Source organism: Ctenopharyngodon idella, chromosome 15, assembly GCF_019924925.1.
Source record: "Ctenopharyngodon idella isolate HZGC_01 chromosome 15, HZGC01, whole genome shotgun sequence".
NCBI classification, from domain to species: domain Eukaryota; kingdom Metazoa; phylum Chordata; class Actinopteri; order Cypriniformes; family Xenocyprididae; genus Ctenopharyngodon; species Ctenopharyngodon idella.
The window spans coordinates 24,474,611-24,500,569 of NC_067234.1; the positions used below are offsets into that span (position 1 = coordinate 24,474,611).

General features: G+C 36.9%; 1 protein-coding gene across 2 annotated transcripts in view; it reads left to right on the plus strand.

Moving 5' to 3' along the window:
• caln1 (calneuron 1) overlaps positions 1–25,959 on the plus strand; it is a 52,239-nt gene that overhangs the window by 19,592 nt on the left and 6,688 nt on the right. For both annotated transcript variants that reach the window (XM_051863736.1, XM_051863735.1), the window contains exon 5: positions 22,571–22,727. In XM_051863736.1, the coding sequence (XP_051719696.1) occupies positions 22,571–22,727 (157 nt within the window). The remainder of the gene's footprint in view (positions 1–22,570; positions 22,728–25,959) is intronic.

The window sequence follows — 25,959 nt, forward strand, 5'->3', positions numbered from 1 at the left end:
CTTGGATGAAGAGAAAGTTCAACATAACAGCATTTATTTGAAGTAGAAATCTTTTGTAACGATGTAAAAGTCTTTAATGTCACTTTTGATCAATTTAATGTATCCTTGCTAGTAAGGATAATAAGTAAGGAATAATTGACAACGGTTACCACACCTCAAGACATTGATGTTTTATTTCAAGACATTTCTTAGATTTTTGTCCTTAAAGGGTTAGTTCACCCAAAAATGAAAATTCATTAATTACTCACCCTCATGTCATTCCACACCCATAAGACCTTCGTTCATCTTTGGAACACAAATGAAGATCTTTTTGATGAAATCCAGTGGCTCAGTGAGCCTTGCTGGCCTGCATTGCCAGCAAGATAATTAACACTTTCAGAAAGCTACTAGAAAGCTACTAAAGACGTATTTAAAACCGTTCATGTGACTACAGTGGTTCAACCTTAATGTTATGAGGCGACGAGAATACTTTTTGTGTGCCAAAAAACAAAACAAAATAACTTTATTCAACGATATCTAGTGATGGGCAATCTCAAAACACTGCTTCATAAAGCTTCGAAGCTTTATGAATCTTTTGTTTTGAATCAGTGGTTCAGAGCGCGTATCAAACTGCCAAAGTCACGCCCCCCCAGTGATGAACCATTGAAATTTCGAAACACTTATGATGCAACAAAGCCTCGTTTACTGAAATCACGTGACTTTGGCAGTTTGATAAACGCTCTGAACCACTGATTCAAAACAAAAGATTCATAAAGCTTCGAAGCTTCATGAAGCAGTGTTTTGAAATCGCCCATCACTAGATATTGTTGAATAAAGTCGTTATTTTGTTTTTTAGGTGCGCAAAAAGTGTTTTCGTCACTTCATAACATTAAGGTTGAACCACTGTAGTCACATGAACTGTTTTAAATATGTCTTTAGTACCTTTCTGGGGCATCTGAAAGTGTTAATTATCTTGCTAATTAACTACTTTCTTACGCATCTTATCCAACGCCTCAGTTGCTAAAACATCATTTTAAAAATAGTAAGGAAGGCTTGAGACATAGTTATGCAGACTAATGCAGTTATTGGAGATAGATATTGATAGATTGCTCAAGCGTGTGTGAATTACCTGAGTCTGCGCGACACTCAAAACAGTGTTTGGCAGCAGCATCTCTACTAATAGCAAACCTGTAAGTTTACTACATTACTACCTCGATACTGAGAAATGTCACATAGTTTTGCAGATGCTAAACTTTTTTATTGATAAAGTCATGGGCAGCACAGGGAACAAGTTTCTGTAAGCATGTATATTTGCGTCTGTGTCTGTACTGTATGTGTGTGCTTTCGTATGGGAGAGAGAGCTGGAGAAAGACGACGTGCTTTCCATAGACAATGAAACAATTTTGTGGGAAAAACATGAAAATAGTTTGTAATTTTTATCCTATTGTTTGTTATATCTATTTGCTTGGTCAGTGTCTTTGTGGGTTTTGATTCTTTTGTTGCTGTAAGGACCTTTGAAATATCTGAAATAATGTGGTGAAGTGAAATGGAACTGTAATGACCTGCCTGGAACTAGCTGTGCGTTTACTGAAAAATAATTGCCCACCTTAGAATGCTTGTCAACCAATCAGATTCAATTTCTACAGCCCCGTAGTCAAAATTTGAGCTAAACAGCCACTATGATGGGTCTTTAGAACCCCTCTTGACCAAAAACACTGTTACATGAGCATATGCTGAATGCCTGAATGCCAATAAATTTGCTTTTCACAGGTTTCCACACTGCCTGCTACAGTTATTATAGAGATTAGTGTGTGAAATATTTCTGTACTGACATTGACTCATCGAAGGCTGTTCATTTACTAAAAGTAGAATAATACAGGAGTTCTTATAAAATATATATTTTTCTATTTAGTGTTAATTTATTTTTATTTCAGTTTTAGTTTTAGTCCTTCAACTTAAACTTGTTTTAGTTAAGTATAGTAGCCAAGACATTTTTGTTAGAAAAATCTGAGTCTATGTTTTAGTTTTCTTATATTTTTAATACTTATATTATGTTTTATTTTATTTAATGAAAACAAAAAAATATTAATAGTTGCACTTAAGGTAAAAGAACTCTAGTTACTTTCATAATGTATATACAGGGCATGATTCCCTGTTGTACTGTTAACATATGCTCAGTGTGACGATTTCTTTCACTGCTGATTTAAGTGATAAATGTCCTTTTGTTGTTTTTAGACATGGAGTGTTTGATCTTGCAGTGTTATCTGTCTAAATTAATCTAGTCCCAAGAGCGGCTCATTCCCGCTGTGAGGGGAAAGAATCATTGAGACGCCCCATCCATCATCTGTGTGTGAAATAGGAGGAATCAACCTTCCTGTTATGAAGGACGTTTTCCCTGTTATATCCAGTTCCAGCCAATGCTAGTAGAGAGCGACTTACTGAGTGACTTCACTATTCCTGGTGTATGTCATTAGAGGACGGGACAGTTGCCCCGCAGCAGTGCTGCTCAAATAGTTTTGCTTTAGGACCAACATTTTACATTGGACATGCGGTGACCTAAAATATATGGGAAGTGTTTTCTTCTACCTATATACTTTTTATTATACATTTTTTAAAGAAAAAATTAATACATTTATTCAACAATGATGCATTAAATTGATCAAAAGTGATAAAAATATTAAGCAGCACAACTGTTTTCAACATGGATAATAATAAGAAATGTTTTTTGAGGAGCAAATCAGCATATTAGACATCGAAGACTGCAGTAATGATGCTGAAAATTCAGCTTTGCATCACAGGAATACATTATATTTTAAAACATATTAAAATAGAGAACAGTTGAATGGTAGTGTATATACATTTTTTTTCTACATGCTGCCATCTTAGCTTTGCATGATGATTAGCTGCTTGTTCTTTGTATTTAAAGGGTTAGTTCATACAAAAATGAAAATTTCTGTCATTTATTACTCACCCTCATGGCGTTCCACACCCGTAAGACCTTCGTTAATCTTCGGAACACAAATTGAGATATTTTTGTTTAAATCCGATGGCTCCGTGAAGGCCTCCATAGCCAGCAATGATATTTCCTCTCTCAAGATCCATTAATGTACTAAAAACATATTTAAATCAGTTCATGTGAGTACAGTGGTTCAATATTAATATTACAAAGCAACGAGATTTTTTGGTATTTTTGGTGCGCCAAAACCCCCAAAATAACGACTTGTATAGTGATGGCCAATTTCAAAACACTGCGTCAGGAAGCTTCAGAGCATTATGAATCAGCGTGTCGAAAGTCCAAAGTCACGTGATTTCAGCAGTTTGGCGGTTTGACACACGATCCGAATCATGATTCGACACGCTGATTCATAACGCTCCGAAGCTTCAGGAAGCAGTGTTTTGAAATCGGCCATCACTATATAAGTTGTTGTTTTGTTTTTTTTGGCGCACCAAAAATATTCTCGTCACTTTATAATATTAATATTGAACCACTGTACTCACATGAACTGATTTAAATGTTTTTAGTACATTAATGGATCTTGAGAGAGGAAATGTCATTGCTGGCTATGCAGGCCTCACTGAGCCATCGGATTTCAACAAAAATATCTTAATTTGTGTTCCGAAGATTAACGAAGGTCTTACAGGTGTGGAACGGCATGAGGGTGAGTAATAAATGATATTATTTCCATTTCTGGGTGAACTAACCCTTTAACATTGTTTTTCTCATTGTTATTGCCATGACCCACCAGTTGAGATCCACTTCTGTAGAGATTCTCTAAATATACTGTTCTGAGAATCTTGAGCTGGTCTCTTCCTGAGGCTTTCGAAAGGGGTTATTTTGGAGCATTCTGTTGCTGTCAGTGCTTTAATTATATTTTATGAATCATTCCCCAGACTTCATAGAGGACTCTGCTCTAAAGTATTTATTTTCTGCCGTGCTGCTGCGTCAGGCTTATTTCATCAATGCTACATCACTTCAGCATTCTCATGCGCTCAGAGTGGCTTTCCAGTCAAAGCTGGGTCATACTTTACCTACCAGTGTCTCTTTTATAGCAACTTAAAATAACAACTGTCCTACAGCAGCTTCTGTGCCTGCAGAACTATGTTTTATTGTATGGATGTTTATGTTTGTAATTTGTACTTTCTGATGTCCTTTCTACATTTAATTGTGTATATATATATATATATATATATATATATATATATATATATATATATATACACGCACACACATACATTTGGAAATTTACAATTTTATCATTCTCTATTGCACAGTGATCTTTTGAGGATATTCTGAAGATTATCTAAATAAGATGTTTGACAACTTTGCACTAAGCAGTCTTTCTTTTTATGTTGTAAAACTCTCATTAAACAACAATGGCATTGTATCAGACTTGGGCAACATTTCCTCAGCTAATGGCTGTTTTCAGGCAACAGCTAAAAGCATCTAAAAAGGCAAATTGGCATAAATTGATATAAACAAATGACTATTAATAATCTTATTCAGAGAGTAATAAAAACATTTGGAGAGTAAAAGAGTAAAACAGTTTTGTAGTACAGCGCCTACATGCTGCACTTCATCCAAATGTCCAGAATTTCCATCCAAATGTTGCACTTTGCATTTGACAGGAATAGTTAATTTTAAAAATGGAAATTCTGTCATCATTTACTCACCCTCAATGCTTCTGTTTCTGTTTCTGTCACCATAAAAGTAGTTCATATGACGTGTGTGCTATATTTCAAGTGTTCTGAAGTCAAATAATAACTGAGTGAGGAACAAAATGAAATTTTATCTATAGATCTCAAGTTCATGGGAAAAGTAGAGAATGAATGAATCATTCTTTTAAATCAGATTTGAATCTGGTTTTCAAGTTCATCTCACTAACTCAGTTTGAGCTGTTAACAGCTCACTTGGAGGAGATAGTTATCAATAATTAAATTTCAAATAATTTAAATTTCAGTCCGTTTCTCACAAATCTATCATATGAGTTCAGAGGACTTATAGCAAACTAGTTGTATGCACCACATTTATGATACTTCAGTGTAAATTAATTTTAATTTTTGGAGGGGTGGTAAGTTTGATATTGTTTAAAGGAAGTATGTAGTTTCTGCGACACTAGCGGCACCTAGCGGAATTACAAAAATACAGTATATTTTGCAAACAATCTTGCAAACGCCCCTTTATGAACCCATTGTATTGCAACGCGCCATTCACTTTGACCTGTTTAATCTAAATGCAGTGAATTTTGGCATGCACCCCTGTAACTGAATCTGAATCCCATGTAACGTGTCCGTCATGATCCTACACTGGTTAAACAACCTCTGGCTCTGGCTGAAGTAGCCACGCCCCAAACTCTTTCTAGGGAGTGCAACAGTCGGGTTCCGGAAGTAAATACTCAATTCATTTTCTCCATAAGGAAATTGATTTTGAAGGATAACTTATTAGCCACTACAAGGTTGTCACTCCATGGTATTTGCATCTGCTAAAGCCATCAGCCCGCATTATTTCAGCTTATTTTTAAAATAATCCTGTTTAACAGCAGAATTCCTGGTGGAAAAACTACATTGCCCGTGATGCTGTACAGAAAATTACACCAATCAGAGATGGAAAAAAACAACACGCTCCAAAATAGCTAATTAGCTCCGCCCACTCCCATGAAGCACTGAGAATGACGTAATCGAGTCGATATTGTTATTTCTCCTTTGTTTTTAATTCGATTATGCTGTTTGCAATGCTTCATGGGATTGTAGTTCTTTCCCTTACTAAAACTGTTAAGTACACAGTCTTGTCTTTTTGTCTGATTTTCAAAAACTTTTTTGCTTCAAATCAAAGATTGTAGTGTTGTGATTCACTTCTTTGCTGGTTGGCTTTTTTCATGGCTTATAACTCTTTAATGAAGACTTTTTTAAATCCTTATGGGAAAAATGAATGGAAAAAATCCTTCCGGGACCAATGCCGCTGAAAAAGGGGGTGGGCGCTTGGGGTTGAGCTGGAACGAGATTGAAGGATCTGAGCGGACTGCTCTCAATGTTTTAATGGTGCCTGGTAGAATTGTCAAAATACTGAAATTTTAAAAATTTGATGCTTTGAGCACTGTTGTGTGGATTCACAATCATCTCTGATTGGCCATAGTGTTGATGCGCTCATCGGATATGTCTGTGATTGGTTTTAATGATCAACGCTTCAAAACATGTTGTAAATAGTCATTAATAATGCTCTACACCAAGCGCTTACACAAATACACACAGAGCGTTTTAAAGAAGGCGTCTATCATGGACCAGTCCGCTGATAGACACCTGCTTTCAAATGCTCCCACTTTCAAAATGCTTTCAAATTCAAACACTTCCGTTTGCTTTCAAAAGCTCCCCTGCGTTGATCATTGAAGCCAATCACAGACATATCCGATGAGCGCGTCAACACAATGACTAATCAGAGGTGTTTACGAATCTGCTCAACAGCGCTCAAAGCGTCACATTTTTAAAATGTCAGTACCGATTGGTACCGAAGTCGGTACTTTTGACAGCTCTAGTGCCTGGGGGGCTCAATGTTTACTCTTTAGGGTGAGATTATAGAGATAAACCCATGAATGACATGCTAATAGTAGTCAATGAACAATAAAGTGGGTTAAGAAAATGTATTTTACCATAAAAAATCTTACATACAGTAATTCACCTTTAAAGCCCCAAACCCTCTGTTTTTACGTTCTCTATACCTCTCTTTTCAATGGCATAAGAAACCTTTGCTTTGGAAGCATGAATGCAGACTCTGCTGTGTGACACAGCTTGAATCCTCAGAAGCTGAGGACTTCTATCGAGACGAGAGGCTGAACTCAAACCCTTTATTCCTCTCAGATCTGAGAGGATGAAACTGAGATTCGCTCAAAGCTCACCCATAAACTGGCACACACTCAAAGTCCAAAAAACTAAAATGTTCAAATCAAGCCCAAATTAGCGAATTAATACCTATGTCTGGCTTTTAATTACCACTGTGTGTCAGGTTTGTTAATGTGCCCCAGAGCGGGAGACCACACTGCGTCTCAATTATGAGACATTGGGATTTTGTTTAAGAGATTTCAAAGGATAATGACGGATCATCGTGAGCACTCAGTGAGAAATGATGAGAAAATTAGAATCATGAAAAATTCTGTTCCCAAAGCCAAATTCAAATCATAACTACACATTTGCTCAGTGTGTCACAACTAATGTCCCATCTGAAAGACTGAGGCGTTCAATTCTTTTTGGCAGCACACCAGCTGCAATCTTCAAATGTGATCATGCGTTTCTATTATTGTGCAAGCAAATGATCAGTCATTCCTTATCCAATTTTGCTCATGTTAAAGCTTACAGTAAATCTAGGGCTGTCAAAAATGCTGTTGACTAAGAAAATGATAAATGGAAATTATATATTGACTTTATATTGACTTTTTTTTGTCAATTTTTGTCTTCAATGATTTTACTCACCTGCACAATAATAATGTAATGTCTGAATTATTTAAATTAAAATGTGTTAACAGCTCTACTTTTTATTATTTTATTTTATTTTATAATTTATTGTATATTTTATATACAGTGGATTCCTGAGCTGCCAGACAAAATTAATGAACAATACATAAAACAGATCAAATGCTTTATTCCTCAGAGATCTGAGCGGATGAAAATGATATTCGCTCCGAGGTCTTTGAGTGTTTCTGAGAAGCACAACCAATTTTTTAGAGCACTAAACCCCTGCCAAGCTTGCACGTTGACTTATGCCTGCTTTATTGCTATAATAATCAGAAAATTTTAATAATCTGATTGTTTATGCATGAGGTGCTTTCTGGATCCTAATCTATTCTGAAATATTAAAATAAATGATCTATAGCTGTAGCCACAGGCACTTTGATTTAGTAGACGACATGATTTGTAAATGAAAGGGAAAAAGGGTTTTACCTAAGAAAAATAGCTTATGATAGAGCCACTTTCTTTCATCAGTCTTTCGTCAGAAGTAGAGTATGCATTTGATTCAGATTTGTTGATTCCTATTAAATATTAAGGAGATTTATTTTGCTCAATATATGTGTGTTAGATTTTCCATCAAAATGGCAACAGCGTTGAAAAGCAGTCTAGACAGGATCAGTTGGTTGTTGGCATTTGTCTTTTTTGCTTTGCTTTCAAAGTCAAGTTGTGAATCATTGATGAATGACACAAAATTGCAAGAACAGAGGTCTTAAATAGTGTCATACCAGTTGCATGTTGAAATATTATTCATTCTATATTATTGTCTACTTTTTACATTGAGACTATTTTACATGCATTTATCTCACCAGCTTTTTTGAAATAAGGCCAGAAAAAAATAATAAAATAAATAAATAAAAAGCTCATTAAAGGTGCAGTAAGCAAGTTCTGAGAAACGCTGTTTAAAGTGGATCGGAGCGAGCATTACAACACACTTGTAGCCAATCGGCAGTAAGGGGTGTGTCCACACATGATGGGGGAGGAGCGAGAGTGAGCAAGAGGGAGATTTGAAGAAAGGGAGAAAGAGAGATGGCTGAGAGACATTACAAAAGAGAAAAAGTCAGAGGAATATCACTGGAAAAAGAAGAGTTAAGATCAGGCAAGAGCTTTAGGACCCGCATTAATATTAGAAAAGCTTTCTAGCGCTGGAGAGACCGAAAACGAATGCCGAGGTTGCTCCATACGTGGGTAACATTTATTTTGCTGTTTCACAGAACCAAGATATGCTGTTGTTGTAATGTTAGCTATAGTAACAGGACAGCTTTGAGTGTGATTGTTTGTCTGAAGCTGGTGTGCTGCTGGCGACTAACAACTAACACTTGTTTGTATATACTCTTGTGTACTGTATGTTCATTTTTGTTCTTCTTATTTGTCGTTCGTTCGTCATCATCTTCGCTTTATTTTTTGCTTCGCTTCAGCTATGATAAAGAGACATCCACTCTTGCATTGCGTGTTTGTGTATTTTGGGGGCGGAGCAATGAAGGGAGGGGTTGATTTCAAATATCAACAGTGTTTCTCAGAAATTGCTTACTGCACCTTTAATAGAGAAAAATCAACAACCTTACATTAACAAGGACAGTCTGTAACTTTAGATTGTGTACATTTAAGTCATGTATACTTTGTTTAATTATAATACTTATTTAAATTTGTAAGCTTACAAAAAAAGTACAAAAACCGTAAAAAACGAACATGTAACATTATTTTTTGCAAGACTGTTCAGTGCAGGAGCTTATACATGAGATTGTCGTGTAGGTGGAATGAATTATGAGAATCTGTGGAATAAAATATGAGAGGAGACGCAGCGGGCGGCAGGTGATTACAGTCCTTGTCACCATTTTTAACTCAACACTTATGACACGCTTACCTTTCTCACACTCGCAGACACAACTAATTGACAGAATGCGCTCGCTTTAGTGTAATGTGACTGTGTTTATTACTGACAGCCATTATCACAAATGATTTTTCTGTTATGAAATGCTGAAATGTTGGATATCAATAACCTCAAATGAATCCTGCAGTATGAGTGCCATTTTATGTGTGCTTGGTTTATTCTAAGAGAAATGGTGAAAGTTATAAACCTGTCTGTCATATTACCATGGTTTCAGTTCAGTTGGAAAGTTTGTCCTTGAAGGAATTTGATAAATGGAGTTCCATGCTTGACTAAGGCTGAGATGATGATTGTCTCTAAAGGCTGTTTCTTCAGCTCATTGATGTGACATGACATAAGAAGATGCATTGTGGTGCTTTCAAAAGTGTGATCTGGGAGGATAGTTGGGCTTTCTTCACTATCAGTGTTACGTTTCTCACTCAGGCAACCTTTAAAAGTTGATATATAACAGATACAGTGGCCCCAAAAATTATTTGGACACTTTTGGAGACTTAAAGGGGTAGTTCACCCAAAAATTAAAATTCTGTCATAAATTAATCACCCTTGTGTCGTTCCAAACCCTTAAGACTTTCGTTCATCTTTAGAACACAAATGAAGATATTTTTGATGAAGTCTGAGCAATTTCTGTCCCTCCATTGACAGCCTACGCAATTGAAACTTTGATACTTCAAAAAATTCATAAGGAGATTGTAAAACTAATCCATATAAATTGAATGGTTTAGTCCGAAGTTTTACGATCTCTTTATGAACTTTTTGAAGCGCCATAGGTAGTTGCGTAGCTTTCGATGGAGGGACAGAAAGCTCTCAGATTTCATCAAAAAGATCTGCATTTGTGTTCTGATGATGAACAAAAGTCTTACGGGTTTAGAACGACATGACGGTGAGTAATTAATGACAGAATTTTCATTTTTGGGTGAACTAACCCTTTAAGTCGCATTTAAAGTTGGCATGAAATAGAAGTTGCGATAGTCTTTTTTTCCCTATTGGGATGTATATCCGAGTGAAACGGCTTCTCGAACAAGAAATAATGTAGGATGGAACTTCATTTTGTCCATTGGGAATTGATTGGGTCATTGGATGGTTGTGGTTTGCTGTTGCTCGATCTCATATGAGTGACAGGTTGTCCCGCCCTCGCACCAGTAAACACATCATGAGAGAAGAGAAGAGATGTCGCTGCAAGAGGGAGAGGGAAGTTATTTTGATTAGAGATTAAAAGGACATATTAATTTTTAAAAAGTAATAATGTGCACAGTTAGATCCTTTATAATACATACTGCAGTATTCCATTAAAAAAAAAAAAGATTTTATGGTGACTTTAAAATGTCATTGCATTATATAACACAATATTGAACTAAATGGCATCTGCAAACTAATGATACCAGACCTACAGTGTCCATATTCTACAGGAATTAAGTTGACTTCCGTAAATCTTTTGAATGAATGGCAGCTATACTGTACACGTTTCTACTTAGTGCATTTTGCCTCTTTTGTCCCATCTAAAAGTGCGGATCTTGTTGCGCAGGAGTTGGCAGCATGTGAACATGTTAATTTGCCAATGTAATTGTTTCGTGCTTGTACACAGACGCCCCATGTAAAGTTATACAAGTAAGGTCACAGGCCATCAGCTGTAGTTGAGCTCAACACTCTGCTCAGATAAAAATTTCAAATAACCCAAAGACCTGCTGTTCTGCTGTTTCATTATAACGCCAGAGATTTCTGAGGCTCTTTGATTGATTTTCATAAATGAACGGCCATTAATTTTTCATGATTTTTTTTCTATTGTTTGGTAACTCTTTGTTTTTTGCTTTTCTGTTGCCTTAACCAATCAAAGGAAATGAATAATGCACAAAACACATTGATTTGTTTTGGTAGTGTTTAGAGAACTCTTCTGGGTGTTTTAAACCCAATCTTTTCTCTGCCGCCCGAGTAAGTGCAGGCTACAGGAAACAAGTATTTGACAGAACTTTATTATGATGAATTAATTTGAAGTGACTACACAGTTATTGTGAATGTGAAGTATTTATTCAAAATGGTATATAGAAGATTTTCAGAAATATGCTCTGATCTACCTGAGCCACTTACACTTTCTTTATAGCTTGAATATTTACCCAGTGGCATGAAAATTAACAAGGTGCCATTGACAAAACAGTCATTGTGAGAGTTAGGCTGCAAGAGGCTGTCGACTTGAAGTTAGACAGAATTCATCAAATACAGATTTTTTTTTTTTTGCTACTGTTTCCCTTTCATAATGATGTCGCTTCCTGGAGGATGATGAAACTAGATGATAAAGCTTTTGTTAATTAAATACATTTTAGAAAAGACCGACACAATTCAAAGTAATACTGAGGACACTAGAAAAACCTATAAAAGAATTACTAAATTAAAATTATATTCCCAAAAGAGTATTTAGTTTGAAATATTTTATTAGAGCAGGGATTTCCAAACCCCTTTGACCTAAAATATTTACTTGAAGTATCCCCTGAGATTTTAAGTTAATATATTTCAACAATTTAACAGTGTATTTGCATGTTTATGGCTCTCTGATGTCAGTTAATGGTCAAATGATGATATTTAGGTAAACAAATGAAATATTTTGTCTTTTTTAGTAAGTATCTACATTTTTCATTTTTATGATTAAATTAATTATTAGCTTTTCATCTGACAATAACCTAAAACATTAAGAAACACTTATTTTGACAAATATTTTGTCATTAAAAGTTTTGAAATGATTTAAAATTGCTATTTTTACTTAATTGTGATAATGTGATGAGAAAACTTACTAATTACATTTCCATCTTTGATTTCCAAAAGTGTGTTTTATCTAATATATTAAGATGTATGAAAAGGGATTGAAATGTACTGCGTATCAGAAATTACCTTTCTGTGGTTTCATAAGCCTGTATTGTTATTGTAAAGGTGAAGGTCTGTTATTGGATTTTGTCAATACAAAATCATCTCTTTTGAGATTTAGCAGTACAGTGACTTAAATGGAGTTGAAAAGTTCTTGTGTTTCTGTATGCCTGTAGGTTTCAGCCCTTATTCAGACCCATACTTAGCTGTCAAGCGCTGACTTTGATAACAGTCAAGTGTAGCTTACAAAAAGCCTTAGTTTGACCCCGCCATCAAGTAAAAGAAAAAAAAAAGATTGCCATAGCCTGAGTGCTGCATTATACACTACAAAATACTGAGAGATAACGGTCTCTTGTACTATTTGCTTTTGGCTAACTAAACAAACCCTTAAAAGGTCTGTTCCACCGGTGTATCGCCATGAACAAAGACAGAAAACTCAAAGGTATCGCACAGATGGAGCTTTTCTACCTTCAATGATGCTCAACATCATATTCTTGTTGTGACAGTCTTTAAGAACAGCATACGCAGCAAAGCAAAACAGTGTACCTACATCAAAATACTGATATGGTGCCTCTTCCTCTATATTCTTGGGGCCGTATTATGTTTTATTCATATTATGTTTTATTCATTCACACCAAGGACGATAATGATAAAAGATAAAATCATTCATAAAAGAATAAAATTTGCAACCTGTTTTACTTCAATAATGTGACATATTTTAAAGGGTCCATATTGAGTTCTTGTTGACTTTAAATAGTAATAATGCAGGTTTGCCTGCTTCTCTGTAAGTGAATTGAGGTTTTAACTTTAACTATAAGTTTGAAATCATGCTCCAAGACACGTCGCCCTCTGCTTCTTACTGGCCTCACAAGGGGTAATTGTGCTTCTGAACTGCCTACCTGCAAAAAGAAAGGTGTTAGTAATAATCTTGTGTCAAATGCACCTCATAGATGAATGTAAAATGTCAGCACTGACAAGCTTTTGTAGTCTTTCAGCTCTGCATGACATGATGTAATGCACCGGCTGCAATAAATGATATCAACTGCATAATGTCTAAAGGGCTGATTATAGAAAAAGTGCATTGAAAGTGGAGTGAATATGGTTCCATTCTTCTTTCTCAATGGTGTCTGATGGGGAGAAGTGACCTGGAATTAAAGCCCACATGGTTCTTTTTGAACCGCGACTAACACCTCAACCTAAAAACAATAGTAGTGTTTCAGGAAATATGTGATGTCTGTCAATGCGGAACATTAATTATTATGTAACAGTTTTGTTTGGCTCAATACATGATGCTTTATTGAGGATTGTGTGATGGGTTTGTCATAAAGAGCTTTTTGTGTTGGAAAATTGACAACTGTCATTGTCCATTTGTCTTTCTCTGGAGGCCTGAAGAAGGAAGAGATTAATCATAACGAACAATCCAAGCTACATTTATTAAAGGGATAGTTCACAATTAATTTTGTCAGCATTTTTTCAAATTAATGTTCCAAACCTGTATGACTCGTGAGACATGGATAAGGATAAAGCTGCTCTTTTCCACACAATGAAAATGAATATAGACTGGGGCAGTGACTATGACTGTTCTTCACATGAAGCTATTATGTGGCTTTAGAAGATTTGAAATAAAGGGTTACAAGTCGTATGGACTACTTTTATGACGCTTTTATAGAGCTTTTTTGGATCCCCATTCATTTTCTCTCTGGAAAAGAGCAGCTCAGAAACCTGCAAAATTATTTTGTCTTCCACAGAAGAAAAGAAAGAAAGTTGCATGGGTTTGGAACGACATGAGGGTGAGTAAATGGTCACTGATGATCAGAATTTCTGGCAAGTAGGTTCGTATTTCAGGGTTGCTAAATGGTACCAGGCAGTTTTGTTTCTTTAATGCATAAATTCAGCTCAGAAATGTCTGATTAGTCTTACGGTCTGATGCTAAATGCCATATTGAATATCCAAAAAACTCAACATCAGTAGAAGCTTTCTATGCTTCATTATCTCCGTCTCTCACAATCTCTCTCTTTCTTTGTTTCTGCGGTGCTCTTTTGCTCTCCTTATTGTTATTTCAAATACATCCACGTCACCTCTTCGGAATTTTCTTTTTCATTCCTTCGTTCTCTGAAATGGAGGCAAGTGTTGAGAATGGGCTGAGAGCTTTTCCTTCTGCAATCAGCAAACCTCTCCTACCTCTGCCTGTTTCCACAACCCCAGTGCGGCAGCTGTCACTCATATACACAGTGAAAATTACAGCACTGCACCTCTTACACACACACACACACACACACACACACAATCAGGTAGGCACAGGCACAGACCTACACACTGCCTTCCCCAGCAGGACAGAGTGCATGGCGGAAATAATCACAATTTTAATTGGTTATTATTAGATACAATTATCTTCTTAAGTTGGAGAATGTTCCCATTTGAACATTTCAGTATTCTCTGCAAGCTTGACAAAGCCTGGGCATGTTGAATCAGTGGTGTGCAATGGTGTGGAGGCAAAATCCTTTTTTATATATCAAATGTAAATTTAGGTCCCCGTTACACTTAATTTTCCTGGTTAAATAAATATTACATAAAAAAGAGAGACCAAATACATTTCTATTTTGTATTTTTACAATATGTAGTGTTCTATTTATTAAAACCAAGTATAAATTTCAAGTTAGTGTTTTTAAGCATTTTTACATTGCTGTCATCAAGCTTTTACACACTGGTCACAAACCCAGAGATGAAGATGTACCTTTCATTTCCCCAAGCTGATTGCTCAGTAAAACCCCCCACAGTCATCATGTTTTCAGGCCATTTCAAGTTTGATTTTGACATGACATAAAACGGTGATATCTAAGTGGCTGAGTTGTTTACTTACTTTTTAAGTATCTTCCCATTAACGCCATCACTGTCTTCATTCAGGCCGATTTGAACCAATCATAACCAATCACATCCAATTATAGCACGATGGAGGCATTGCCTCCTATCACATGACTTTCCCCCATTCATTCTCAATAACTCCCACCAAACCCAGCGCACGCATTAGGGGGTCTGTTTTAAATCAATAGGGACTGAGGAGGCAAGCCTCCTTCTGTAACTTTACCTGCGGGTGTCGCTGTTGGACTGTGTTACTTTATAAAAACAAGTGACTTTTACACTTTTTAATGTCACATTTTTGTAATATTGATTATTTTCTCATCCAGTTTTTTTGAGTAAGCACTGCCTCCCTTGGAGGAAACGCCTCTGCATTGAATGCTGTGAATAGTGTGCTAGAGAAGTAAGGAGGGTTTTATGTTTTCTGACTGTCATTTAGCAGATCAAGTGATTTCATTGCCAGTGTATGAATAATGTTCCAGCGCTTTTGTGATAATCTGAGTCCAGAGTTTATGATATTCATTAAAAGCTGAAAATTGTGTCATCATTTCTCACCCTCATGTCATTCCAAACCTGTCTGATATTCTTTCTTCCTTGGAACACAAAAGGAGAATGTGAGCTGAATGTTACCAATAAGAACCATAAAACTGGTCCATGTGACTATATGAACAGACTGATATTGAACTTTTGAACAGAATTTTTCTTATTTTGTTTAAATATAATTTTTTTTCATTTAGTACTGCCCTTAGGAAGCAACAGAAGATACTTACATGTTTCCCGGAAGAGAAATTAAGTACAATATTCCTTGATCTTCAAATTCAAAAAGTTTTCACCCCCCGGCTCTTAATGCATTGTGTTTCCTTCTGGAGCATCAGTGAATGTTTGAACCTTTTTTAATAGTTGTGTTTGAGTCCCTCAGTTGTCCTCAGTGTGAAAAGATGGATCTCAAAATCATACAGTCACTGCTAGAAAGGGCTCAAATAAGCAAAAAATGCTTGAAAATAGAAGAATCTGCAGGACCTGGAGGATTTTTCTGAAAAACAGAGCTCAGTTTAACTGCTCGGGACAAACAAGGGACTCACGAACAACCATCACAAAACGAAAAAACAGTCGTGGATCATCCAGGTAACCACACACAGTATTAAGAACCAATGGTTCACAAACTTTTGAACGGGGTCATTTTAATAAATTCACCTATTTTTTTGTCTTGTGAATTATATGTAAACATCTTTTATGTAAAATATCTTACTCAGGACAGTACTAAATAAAAAATAACATGCATTTTGTATGATCTCTCTTATTTTGTTAAAATTTTTCACATTTCCACAGATTCTGCAAGGGGTTCGCAAACTTTCAAGCGGCACTGTATTAAAAAAATACAAACTTATTTTAAATTGAAATAATTTTTCACAATATTAGAGTTTTACTGTATTGTTGATTAAATAACCCAGCCTTGGTGAGCATAAGAGAATTCTTTAAACAAAAATTCATATAGGTTTGGAACGACATGAGGGTGAGTAAATGTTGAAACAATTTTCATTGGTGGATGAAATATTCCTTTAATATCGTGCAACTGATGAACTTTCATGTCCTGACAGAACCAAAGAACATACAAGAAATAATCTTGCCCTCTTCAGGTCCTTCTGTTTGTTTATCACATAGTTTATTCTTTTTGAAACGCTGTTTATGCTGTTCGGTACACAAGAGGTGGACAGCCTGCGAGTGTATATAAATTGGGTATTGTACTAGTACAATGTATTGGCTCTTTATTGCCATGGGCAGCATGTAGCAGTGTGTGCATATTAAAGCAGTGTGTCAAAGGAACACTGGCGTTTCTGTGGAGCCCATTTTAATTTCAGATATGGAAATGGGACGATGCTGGCGCTCTGACAAATGCTTCTCTGCTGCTGGAGAGACGTTCTGGATCTGTTTGCAATTCTTCACCGATAGATTCAGTTGGAAAACAACAAAAGTGACAGTTACGTACTGTTTTCATCTGCTTACAGCATTTGTTTGTGTCTTTGACACTTTGTGGACATATCTGTCTGGTTTATTTAAATGCGGAGGACCCATTATGATAATGCTTATTTTTCTGTCATCATTTCCTCACCTTCAAGTTGTTCCAAACCTGTATGAATTTCTTTCTTCTGTTGAACACAAAAGAAGATATTTTGAAGAATGTGGGTATCCAAACAATTGACTGTAGCCATTGACTTGTTTGGTTACCCACATTCTTCAAAATATCTTCTTCTGTGTCCATTTTAGCTCCCCAATTTGCTCTTAATCGTATTGCTATCTAGTAGAAGTAATTGAGATATTAAAAAGATCTCCTTTATGATTTTGCTTTTTATGTAGGTTGCCATTTTGAAAGCCCTTCTACGGCTCATAACCATCTGAATAGTTGCACAGCACAAAGAAATAGCATTTTAGAGCCTTGATATGCCTTATAAGTGGCTTTTGTATTGCTTTTGTGACATAAAGCTTGTCTTCTTCATTATGGTCTCACTGACAGCAGACATAATGAAACTGAATGAGAAGATGATGATTCAATTAATCCATTGTATGGTCCTTTGTGGGAGGCACTAATATGAACTCTATAGAAACCTCCTGCCTTCAGCATTGCTCCCCATTTCAGACAATAATACCACACAAAGGTCACAAACATTTGCATTCTGGTCAGCACAGACTCATGGGGCAGCTGCAGAAGACTTGTGCTGGATATCTAAAAGGGAAAGGTCCGGTGGCCAAGAAGAAAACTTCGAGGATATCCTTAAAATAATCCTTGATTATTACATCTGGAGACTTTAAACGTGGCATTTTTGTCATCTTTTCCACCATTGACACAAACCATCTGTCCAGTCAATTTCCAGCAGAACCGGAGCTTCCGGCTAAAATAGGGGTTCTGGGATTGGTTTTGACTAATGGCTGCCATAGGCTGAAAAGTGTACACATCGAATGGGGTCACATCATTTTGCTGTCACCCTGCCTGGGGCACGGCCAGTAACCCATCCACCAGTCGACAACAGGCGCGAAGTGTTGCCGCATCAGGTTTATTCGCACATGCTGTAACCTTTTAGGCTGTTAGCTTTGATATGTCAATAGGATGTGCTTAATAGAAACCTAATTAACCAAAGCTATTGCCCCTCTATCTTGGTCAGGCTACTGAGAGATCGATGCTGTTTACCAAGCTGTTGTTTCAACAACAAGGACGATCTGATCTCTTTTACCCAAAGCTAGTAATAAGGCAGAGTCGAAGCGCATGGCAGATCATAACTCTTTTGTATCTATGGCTACTTTCAAGGCTTGTTATATCAGATTAAATTGCCCCTCTGCTATAAATATACCTGGATACATTATGTATATACAATGCCTCATGGATAACTATCTTGCAGAGTCATCAGTTCATTCTCATACACTCAAACTACTGTCATTTATGAAATATACTGAATGAAAGGGCCATTTTGAAGTCTTAAAGCATATCTAAAAGGCTATGAGAAGTACTCATCATTTACTCACTCTCATGCCATTCCAAACTAGTATGAATTTCTTTCTACTGCTGAACACAAAAGAAAATATTTGAAAAATGTGTTATTTTTCTCCATACAATGAAAATCAATTGGATCCAAATGTTGATTTGGGCCCCATTGACTTTTAATATAAGGACAAAAATGTTGAATATGCAAAAATGGCTGAAGATAACTGGTCCTGTGATCTGATGCAATGATTACCCTTACTTGTCCATAATGATGAAGCATCATTTTTCTTCGTTCACATCACCGTGTTTCAGACAGTCATCATGTCAGCCAGTATGTGCAGTGCCAGAGCTGAAACTTTGACAGTCTCAGTGGGGCTGATAGAAACCAGGTTATAGGCTGGACATAAAGTGTACCGCTCTTCATTATATGATCAAAAATACCCTCTGGTGTAAGAATGTGATCGTCATAATATTTTACTGACATTCCCTGACGTGGGACTTGAGGATGTATGGAAATTAAATGGCTGAGCAGTCAGACAAGGTCATAGTGCTGAGCAGTGAGTCCAAATATAGATGACTCTGGTACAGCTATATATATATATATATAATATATACTGTGTGTGTGTGTGTGTGTGTATATACACCAATCAGGCATAACATTATGACCACTGACAGGTGAAGTGAATAACACTGATTATCTCTTCATAAGGCACCTGTTAGTGGGTGGGATATATTAGGCAGCAAGTGAAAATTTTGTCCTCAAATTTGATGTGTTAGAAGCAGAAAAATGGGCAAGCGTAAGGATTTGAGCGAGTTTGACAAGGGCCAAATTGTGATGGCTAGACGACATGGGTCAGAGCATCTCCAAAACTGCAGCTCTTGTGGGGTGTTCCCCAACTGCAGTAGTCAGTATCTATCAAAAGTGGTCCAAGGAAGGAAGAGTGGTGAACCGGCGACAGGGTCATGGGCGGCCAAGGCTCATTGATGCACGTGGGAAGCGAAGGCTGGCCCGTGTGGTCTGGTCCAACAGACGAGCTACTGTAGCTCAAATTGCTCAAGAAGTTAATGCTGGTCCTGATAGAAAGGTGTCAGAATACACAGTGCATCGCAGTTTGTTGCGTATGGGGCTGCATAGCCGCAGACCAGTCAGGGTGCCCATGCTGACCCCTGTCCACCGCCTAAAGCGCCAACAGTGGACACGTGAGCATCAGAACTGGACCACGGAGCAATGGAAGAAGGTGGCCTGGTCTGATGGATCACGTTTTTTTTTACATCACGTTGATGGCCGGGTGCGTGTGTGTTGCTTACCTGGGGAACACATGGCACCAGGATGCACTATGGGAAGACGGCAAGCCGGCGGAGGCAGTGTGATACTAATTGAGCATCTGTGGGATGTGCTGAACAAACAAGTCCGATCCATGGAGGCCCCACCTCGCAACTTACAGGACTTAAAGGATCTGCTGCTAACATCTTGGTGCCAGATACCACAGCACATCTTCAGGGGGCTAGTGGAGTCCATGCCTCGACACACACACACACACACACACACACACACACACACACACACACACACACACACACACACATATATTTATGTACGAGAAATAAAATGATAAAAAAGCTTGTGATTTTTTTTTTGTTGTAATTTACATGCTAGATAATCAGTGGCAGAGCATGCCTTTTACTTTAATGTTATCAATGTCAGTATTTCCTTATTAAACCATCAAACAAGTCAAACTTTAGAACACAATCTGATTGTCTTTCATCCACATCTTTTATCTCTCCACTTCCTTTTTCCTCTTACACAGTTCACACACTCTCATTAGCTTCATTTTGTCCATTTTTACAGAGAGGCTTCAGTACGTGGTGTTCTAGTGGAGCTGGAGCACAGGATCAATGACCACAGCTGTCAGTTTACTGCAGCGGCAGGGGAGATTCCATTAATGTGTTTCTAATTGCTGTTAAGCGGCCTGATGTGTGAGGTGAACAGAGGCTGTCGATACTCCTGCTCTCGGTATATAGGGACAACTCAATGTAGGCAGACACCCTGTCCCACCACAGGACACAACATCACCCTCATCTGCCATACATTTGATAGATTACATCTGCATGTGTACCTAATTTATTTAAAAACTGTCTGTCTATCTGTCTGTCTGATACTTTCATTTATATCCACCTTTAGTAAAACTCTTAATTTTACTAAATATGGTACTAAATATTTCCAAGCTGTGGATGATTCTCTTTACCTACAGGTGTCTTTTCTTACTTTAAAACAAAGATCTTAGGTGACCTATAGGTCAGTATGTATCAGCCTGTCTGGAAATTGCCATCACACACACATACACACATACCATCCCGACAAAGATTACTCCTGCCTTTAGCACAGCCAGTCATGACCTTGAAGGTCATTCCGGCCACCATTACTGATATATAAATACTCACAGCCAAGAAAGAGAGTTCGAAAGAAAGGAAAATGGGATTTGTTATCTAGCACAAGGGCTCTTAATGAGCTGCTCTGCTGCCCACTCTCATGGCCTCCAATGAAAACAGATGGATCTGATGCCCTCAGGCGACTCCGTCTCTGTGGCTGTGCGTTGTCCGAAGGTTACATCAATGCAGTTAGTGCCCACTCTTTCTCTCTGGTAAGCCCAGAAACATCCCAGTTTCACTGTCTGGATGCTAAAGGGCTGGTTTGCATGAATGTCCCTGGATGACATTCTCATTCAATCAAGATGGTTTACCCTGTTTTTTTGATCAGGAATCCAAACTTTGCTTATTTCCATATTGAAAAATAAGGTGGATACATTGTCATATACACTCAGAACACATATTGGACCACTAGGTCAACATTCATGGGCATAATATAACAATATAATATTTTCAGCGTTCTCAGGTTTACAAACGCAACACAACACAGATATAAACTGATTTATACGCCTATTCTGCAGTGTTTACTGCAGCTTGCATGCAGTATAACAAAGCAGTATTTTGCTCTCATTCTTTCTGACTTGCTAAAGTGGAATGAAATGACAAGTTACTGTGGAGGTGAGCAAAGTGAGGCTGTAATACTTAATGGCTTGTCAGATTTATTAGCTTGCCAGCTATTGTAATATCCTGCTGTCTCTCCTCATGAGCTGCAATGGCCTGTCAAGCGTCTTACTCCAGAGCCACAGAACTGAACTATGAGCTTCCTGTCGCAAAGTTAGAGGTTTCCATTCTGTATTGTATCACTGTGCTTATGAATGTTTAATAAAAAAGTAAAGTTGGATTTAAACTATTCATTTTTCTCTCTTTAAACATTTAGGACCATGTATATCATAATAGCATGGTTTTTTGGACATATACATATATCGTGAATATATCATCGTATATGTATATGTCAACCAGATTACCTTAGTATTACTGTACTGTTTTGTTAGAGAAGGCTGAATGATTTAGTGGTGTATTAATATGTAGTCGACTGTATAGTGGTTCTCCCAGCGTTCCTAATGACTGTTTGTTCTCTCACCTGACAGCTTTGCAAATAAGGCATTAAGCTGGTGCGCCACAGTTTCATTTACATCCTCCTGAAAAATCGATCTGCTGGGCTAATGTTGCCCGGGTAATTAAAGGGATGGAGCTCATAAACGCCCTCTGGATACAAGTTATAAAAATCAACTTTCAATACTGAACCTGAGTTACAGTCCCCATGACAGTTTTCCTCAGATGTCCTTTGAATTTCTTGCAGTTAATTGCGTTATGTCCCTTTATTGAGTGCCGAACGAAAGTGTTCAGACTGATCGATGCGTTTTTTCTCCTTGATTACAAAGACTATATTGATTTTTTTTTTTCTGTGCTGTTTTAATATCTAAGCACTGAACTGAAAAAATCATTTTAATGTGGCATTTGAAAACTTAATAAAGTGTATTTTAAAATAAAAATTAAAATATACCTATACAATAAAATAGTAGTTTAATTAAAATAAAAAATAAAAAAGTAAAAGTAAATGCTTGAGTTTGGTTGAGTAACTCCTGTGTTTTTTGTCTTTGTAGTTTGACATGCAGCGGATAACACTGGAGGAGCTGAAACACATCCTTTTTCATGCCTTCCGGGACCACTTGACGATGAAGGACATCGAGAACATCATCATCAATGAGGAGGAGAGCTTGAACGAGAACTCGGGGAACTGTCAAACAGAGTTTGAGGGAGGTGAGTGTAAACATTGCTGCCGTGTGTGTGTGTGTGTGTGTGTGTGTGCTTGTTTATATGAGTTATGATGACACAAATTTGTATAATGACATGGGTATTACACTGGTATTACATTGTAAACATGGTTTATAAGGACATTTCCTGAGTCCTCGTAATTAAATTATAGGGTAGAGTGGAGGAAAACGCCCCCTTGGTGTAAAATGCCCCCCTACTGTTTTTCCCAAAATGACCACTAGATAAATTAACTACATTGACAAGAGTGATGTAGAAGTATTTACAGTGAAGCTTACACTAGTGACGTACCTGAAAGAAAACGGATTTCACTGTAAATTGTCTAGTTTTCAGCAGTAAGAAAAAAAGTGTTTTAAAGCTTTTTTTTTAGTAGAACATCAGTTATATATGATATGAGAATAGTAAGGCCTGTAGATAGGGAGTACGTGTTATTTAAGGAAAATATAATTATATTTTTGGAATGACAAAATTTTTTTTCAAACATAGTCTGTGGGGTAACGCCCCCCAGCCACGTGGGGTAAAACGCCCCCTTCCCACTATCATAATTACTGTAGTTACTCTGTTCTGAACATCAAATCCTTTGTTTTTCAATCAAATGTAATCTAACTAGGTGGTTGAATAAAAATATTTGGACTTTATATTTAAAAATTACCTCAAGTTAGCATCAGGTAGCTAGTTAGCTAGCCAGTTAGCATCAGCTAACAATATTTTTCAAATAAGATATTATAATTTTGTAAATCATAATCATTGATTAGATTCTTTTTAATTTCAAGCTAAAGCTGCCTATACTCTGATTTTGCTGTAAATGTATAAAGCAACTTGCTTTGTCAGACTGGGGGCTTTTTACCCCACCTATAGGGGCATTTTACCCCACCTGTGTGGCAAAACGTCCCCTTGGTAAAAAACTCTGGACATTTTTCATACTTGGTTTATAATTTATGACATTGTCACTAAAACTATGATAGCTAATCTGGACACATTTAACTTTTGTTTCACAGAAATAAAATGACAGTCCTTAAGGACTCATCTAAACAATGATACATGCACCGACATACGTGTGTGTGCGTGTCAGTGGTGCCAGAATGGATTTTAAGGCCAATTCACACTGCGCCGACAGACGCTGACCGATGCAGACAATCACCAGATTACAGTACGTCACGTCTCAGACACTCCACGACCCAACAAGTCGGTAAAAACAAGCGGCAACCAACGCCAACAGATGCTGATTAGGGTAACACACTGATTTGACAAAACCTGACGAACATGTCTGTTGCCGTTGTCGGCGTCTGTCAATGCAGTATGAATTGAGCTTCAGAGTGGGCTGGATTGTGATGTCAATGTACAGGGAAGGCTGACCTCATGAATATTAATCAGCCCATGTTGAAGGTCTAAATAATCTCCTTGACCATCCAGTCACACTACATCAATTATAAAATATTCAAACCATAAAAATGTTTAGACCTTAAAAAGACATTACAAACTAAATTATGATGCGTGTTGCTTTTTCAAATGTACATTATAAGCGACTCAAACTCGCAGTGCTTTCAGATGGATATATATTTGGAGCCATACTTCATTGACAAGCTGCGCATAAAAAATAATATTCATGATTTTAGTCAATAATGGAGTAAACATGACAGATATACGCACAAAATAACTAGTTTATGTAGAGAAGAAAAATGACAATAAAGTAAGAAAAGCACATAAAACACAACATGCAAAAAAAAAAAAAAAATTGTCAGTTCGTCTCTTTTCTTGGATTAAAAGCTATAAAATGATTTTGATGCACCTTCAAACTCAAATATAGGCATCTAGCTTTAAAAACAGTGCTTGTAATGATGTGTAAGTGCTTCTCTTGAGTTCATTTTAGGGTTGTCTGCTTCACTCTACCAAACTAATATGGGCTGATGTTAATGTTGTTGTTTCATGCATAATAATACTCCTCTTACTGCACCTCATCTCATCCTATGATGAATAACACAATGTTCCTCATGGTAATACACAAGGGGGTTAATGCTCTTTTACAGTATGTGATATTCACATTCTGTTGACATGAGGTGCAATTTTTAGAAGCTTATTTGTTGGTTATTAAAATCAGAGGAGTGAATTGAAAATGCTAGTTTGGTTTTTGAGTAGGCAGCTCATTTCAGGATTCGTGAGTGGGTGTCGTCACTGCATCTACAGGGTCACAAGAGCTCACTGTCGCATATGCTACACTACATTATGAGATCTCCCGAAACAAACTATAATCATCTTATGAAAGTTGAGAAAATGAGTTTTGAAATTATGACGCAAACATGCTATATTAAGTCTGTTTGATGCTTTCAAATGATCTTTTCCACTTAAAAAATTTTAAACCTAGTGAATGAATAGTACTTTCAACATATGGTGTTTAAATGGTGGCCACCATTTTAAGATCATGGAGATGTATGGAGACCCGCACATGACGTGGAAAATAAAGATATTCCTTCCCATGAATTGTTAATTTGTGGGAATTCGTTCATGTTTTCATTAAATCGTGGCCACAACTTATTAATTAGTTCCCTCATTTTAAATCATGGCCTTCATTACCTTGTTTTAATTTAGTTAAATCATGGCCACAATTTAACTACAATGAGAGATCAAATTAGTACAACAGGGCTATGATTTACCTAAAATTAGGAAATAATTAATGCCTTTTGGGAACAAATATTCAAATCTTGGCCATGATATCTAGTTTTTTCCCTCAGCACGTCATGTGCGGGGCTCCATAATCTTTCAGTTTAAATGTTAATACACAAAGGCTTCATGCATCCACGCCAGTAGGTGTCAGTATAAAATGCAAAATCACTGTTCTTACAAGTATCTATCAAGAGAATAAATAAAAGCTGAGGGCTGAATTCTGAATAGAATTAGAATTCTTCTCTTACTGTTTCTGTCATATAATTAATGTATCAGTATCAGTTTTTAATGTTTTTAAATGGTATCCTACGTCAAATAGTATAAGATATGTTGCATATTAACTAATTAACATTAGAAAGAATTTTATGCCACATCATGTATGTTTCTTTCAGAAAGTGTTGTCTAGTTATTATCTCTGCAAATGGAAGGTCAAAGTCGAGCACACTGCATTGTGGGATTAAGTATTCTATGCAGTGTGTTGTTTTTTACTGTTTTGTACAGTGTACACTAGCCATGTAGTTACTTAGTGCACTTAAGTGTTATGATTCCAGTGTATGAA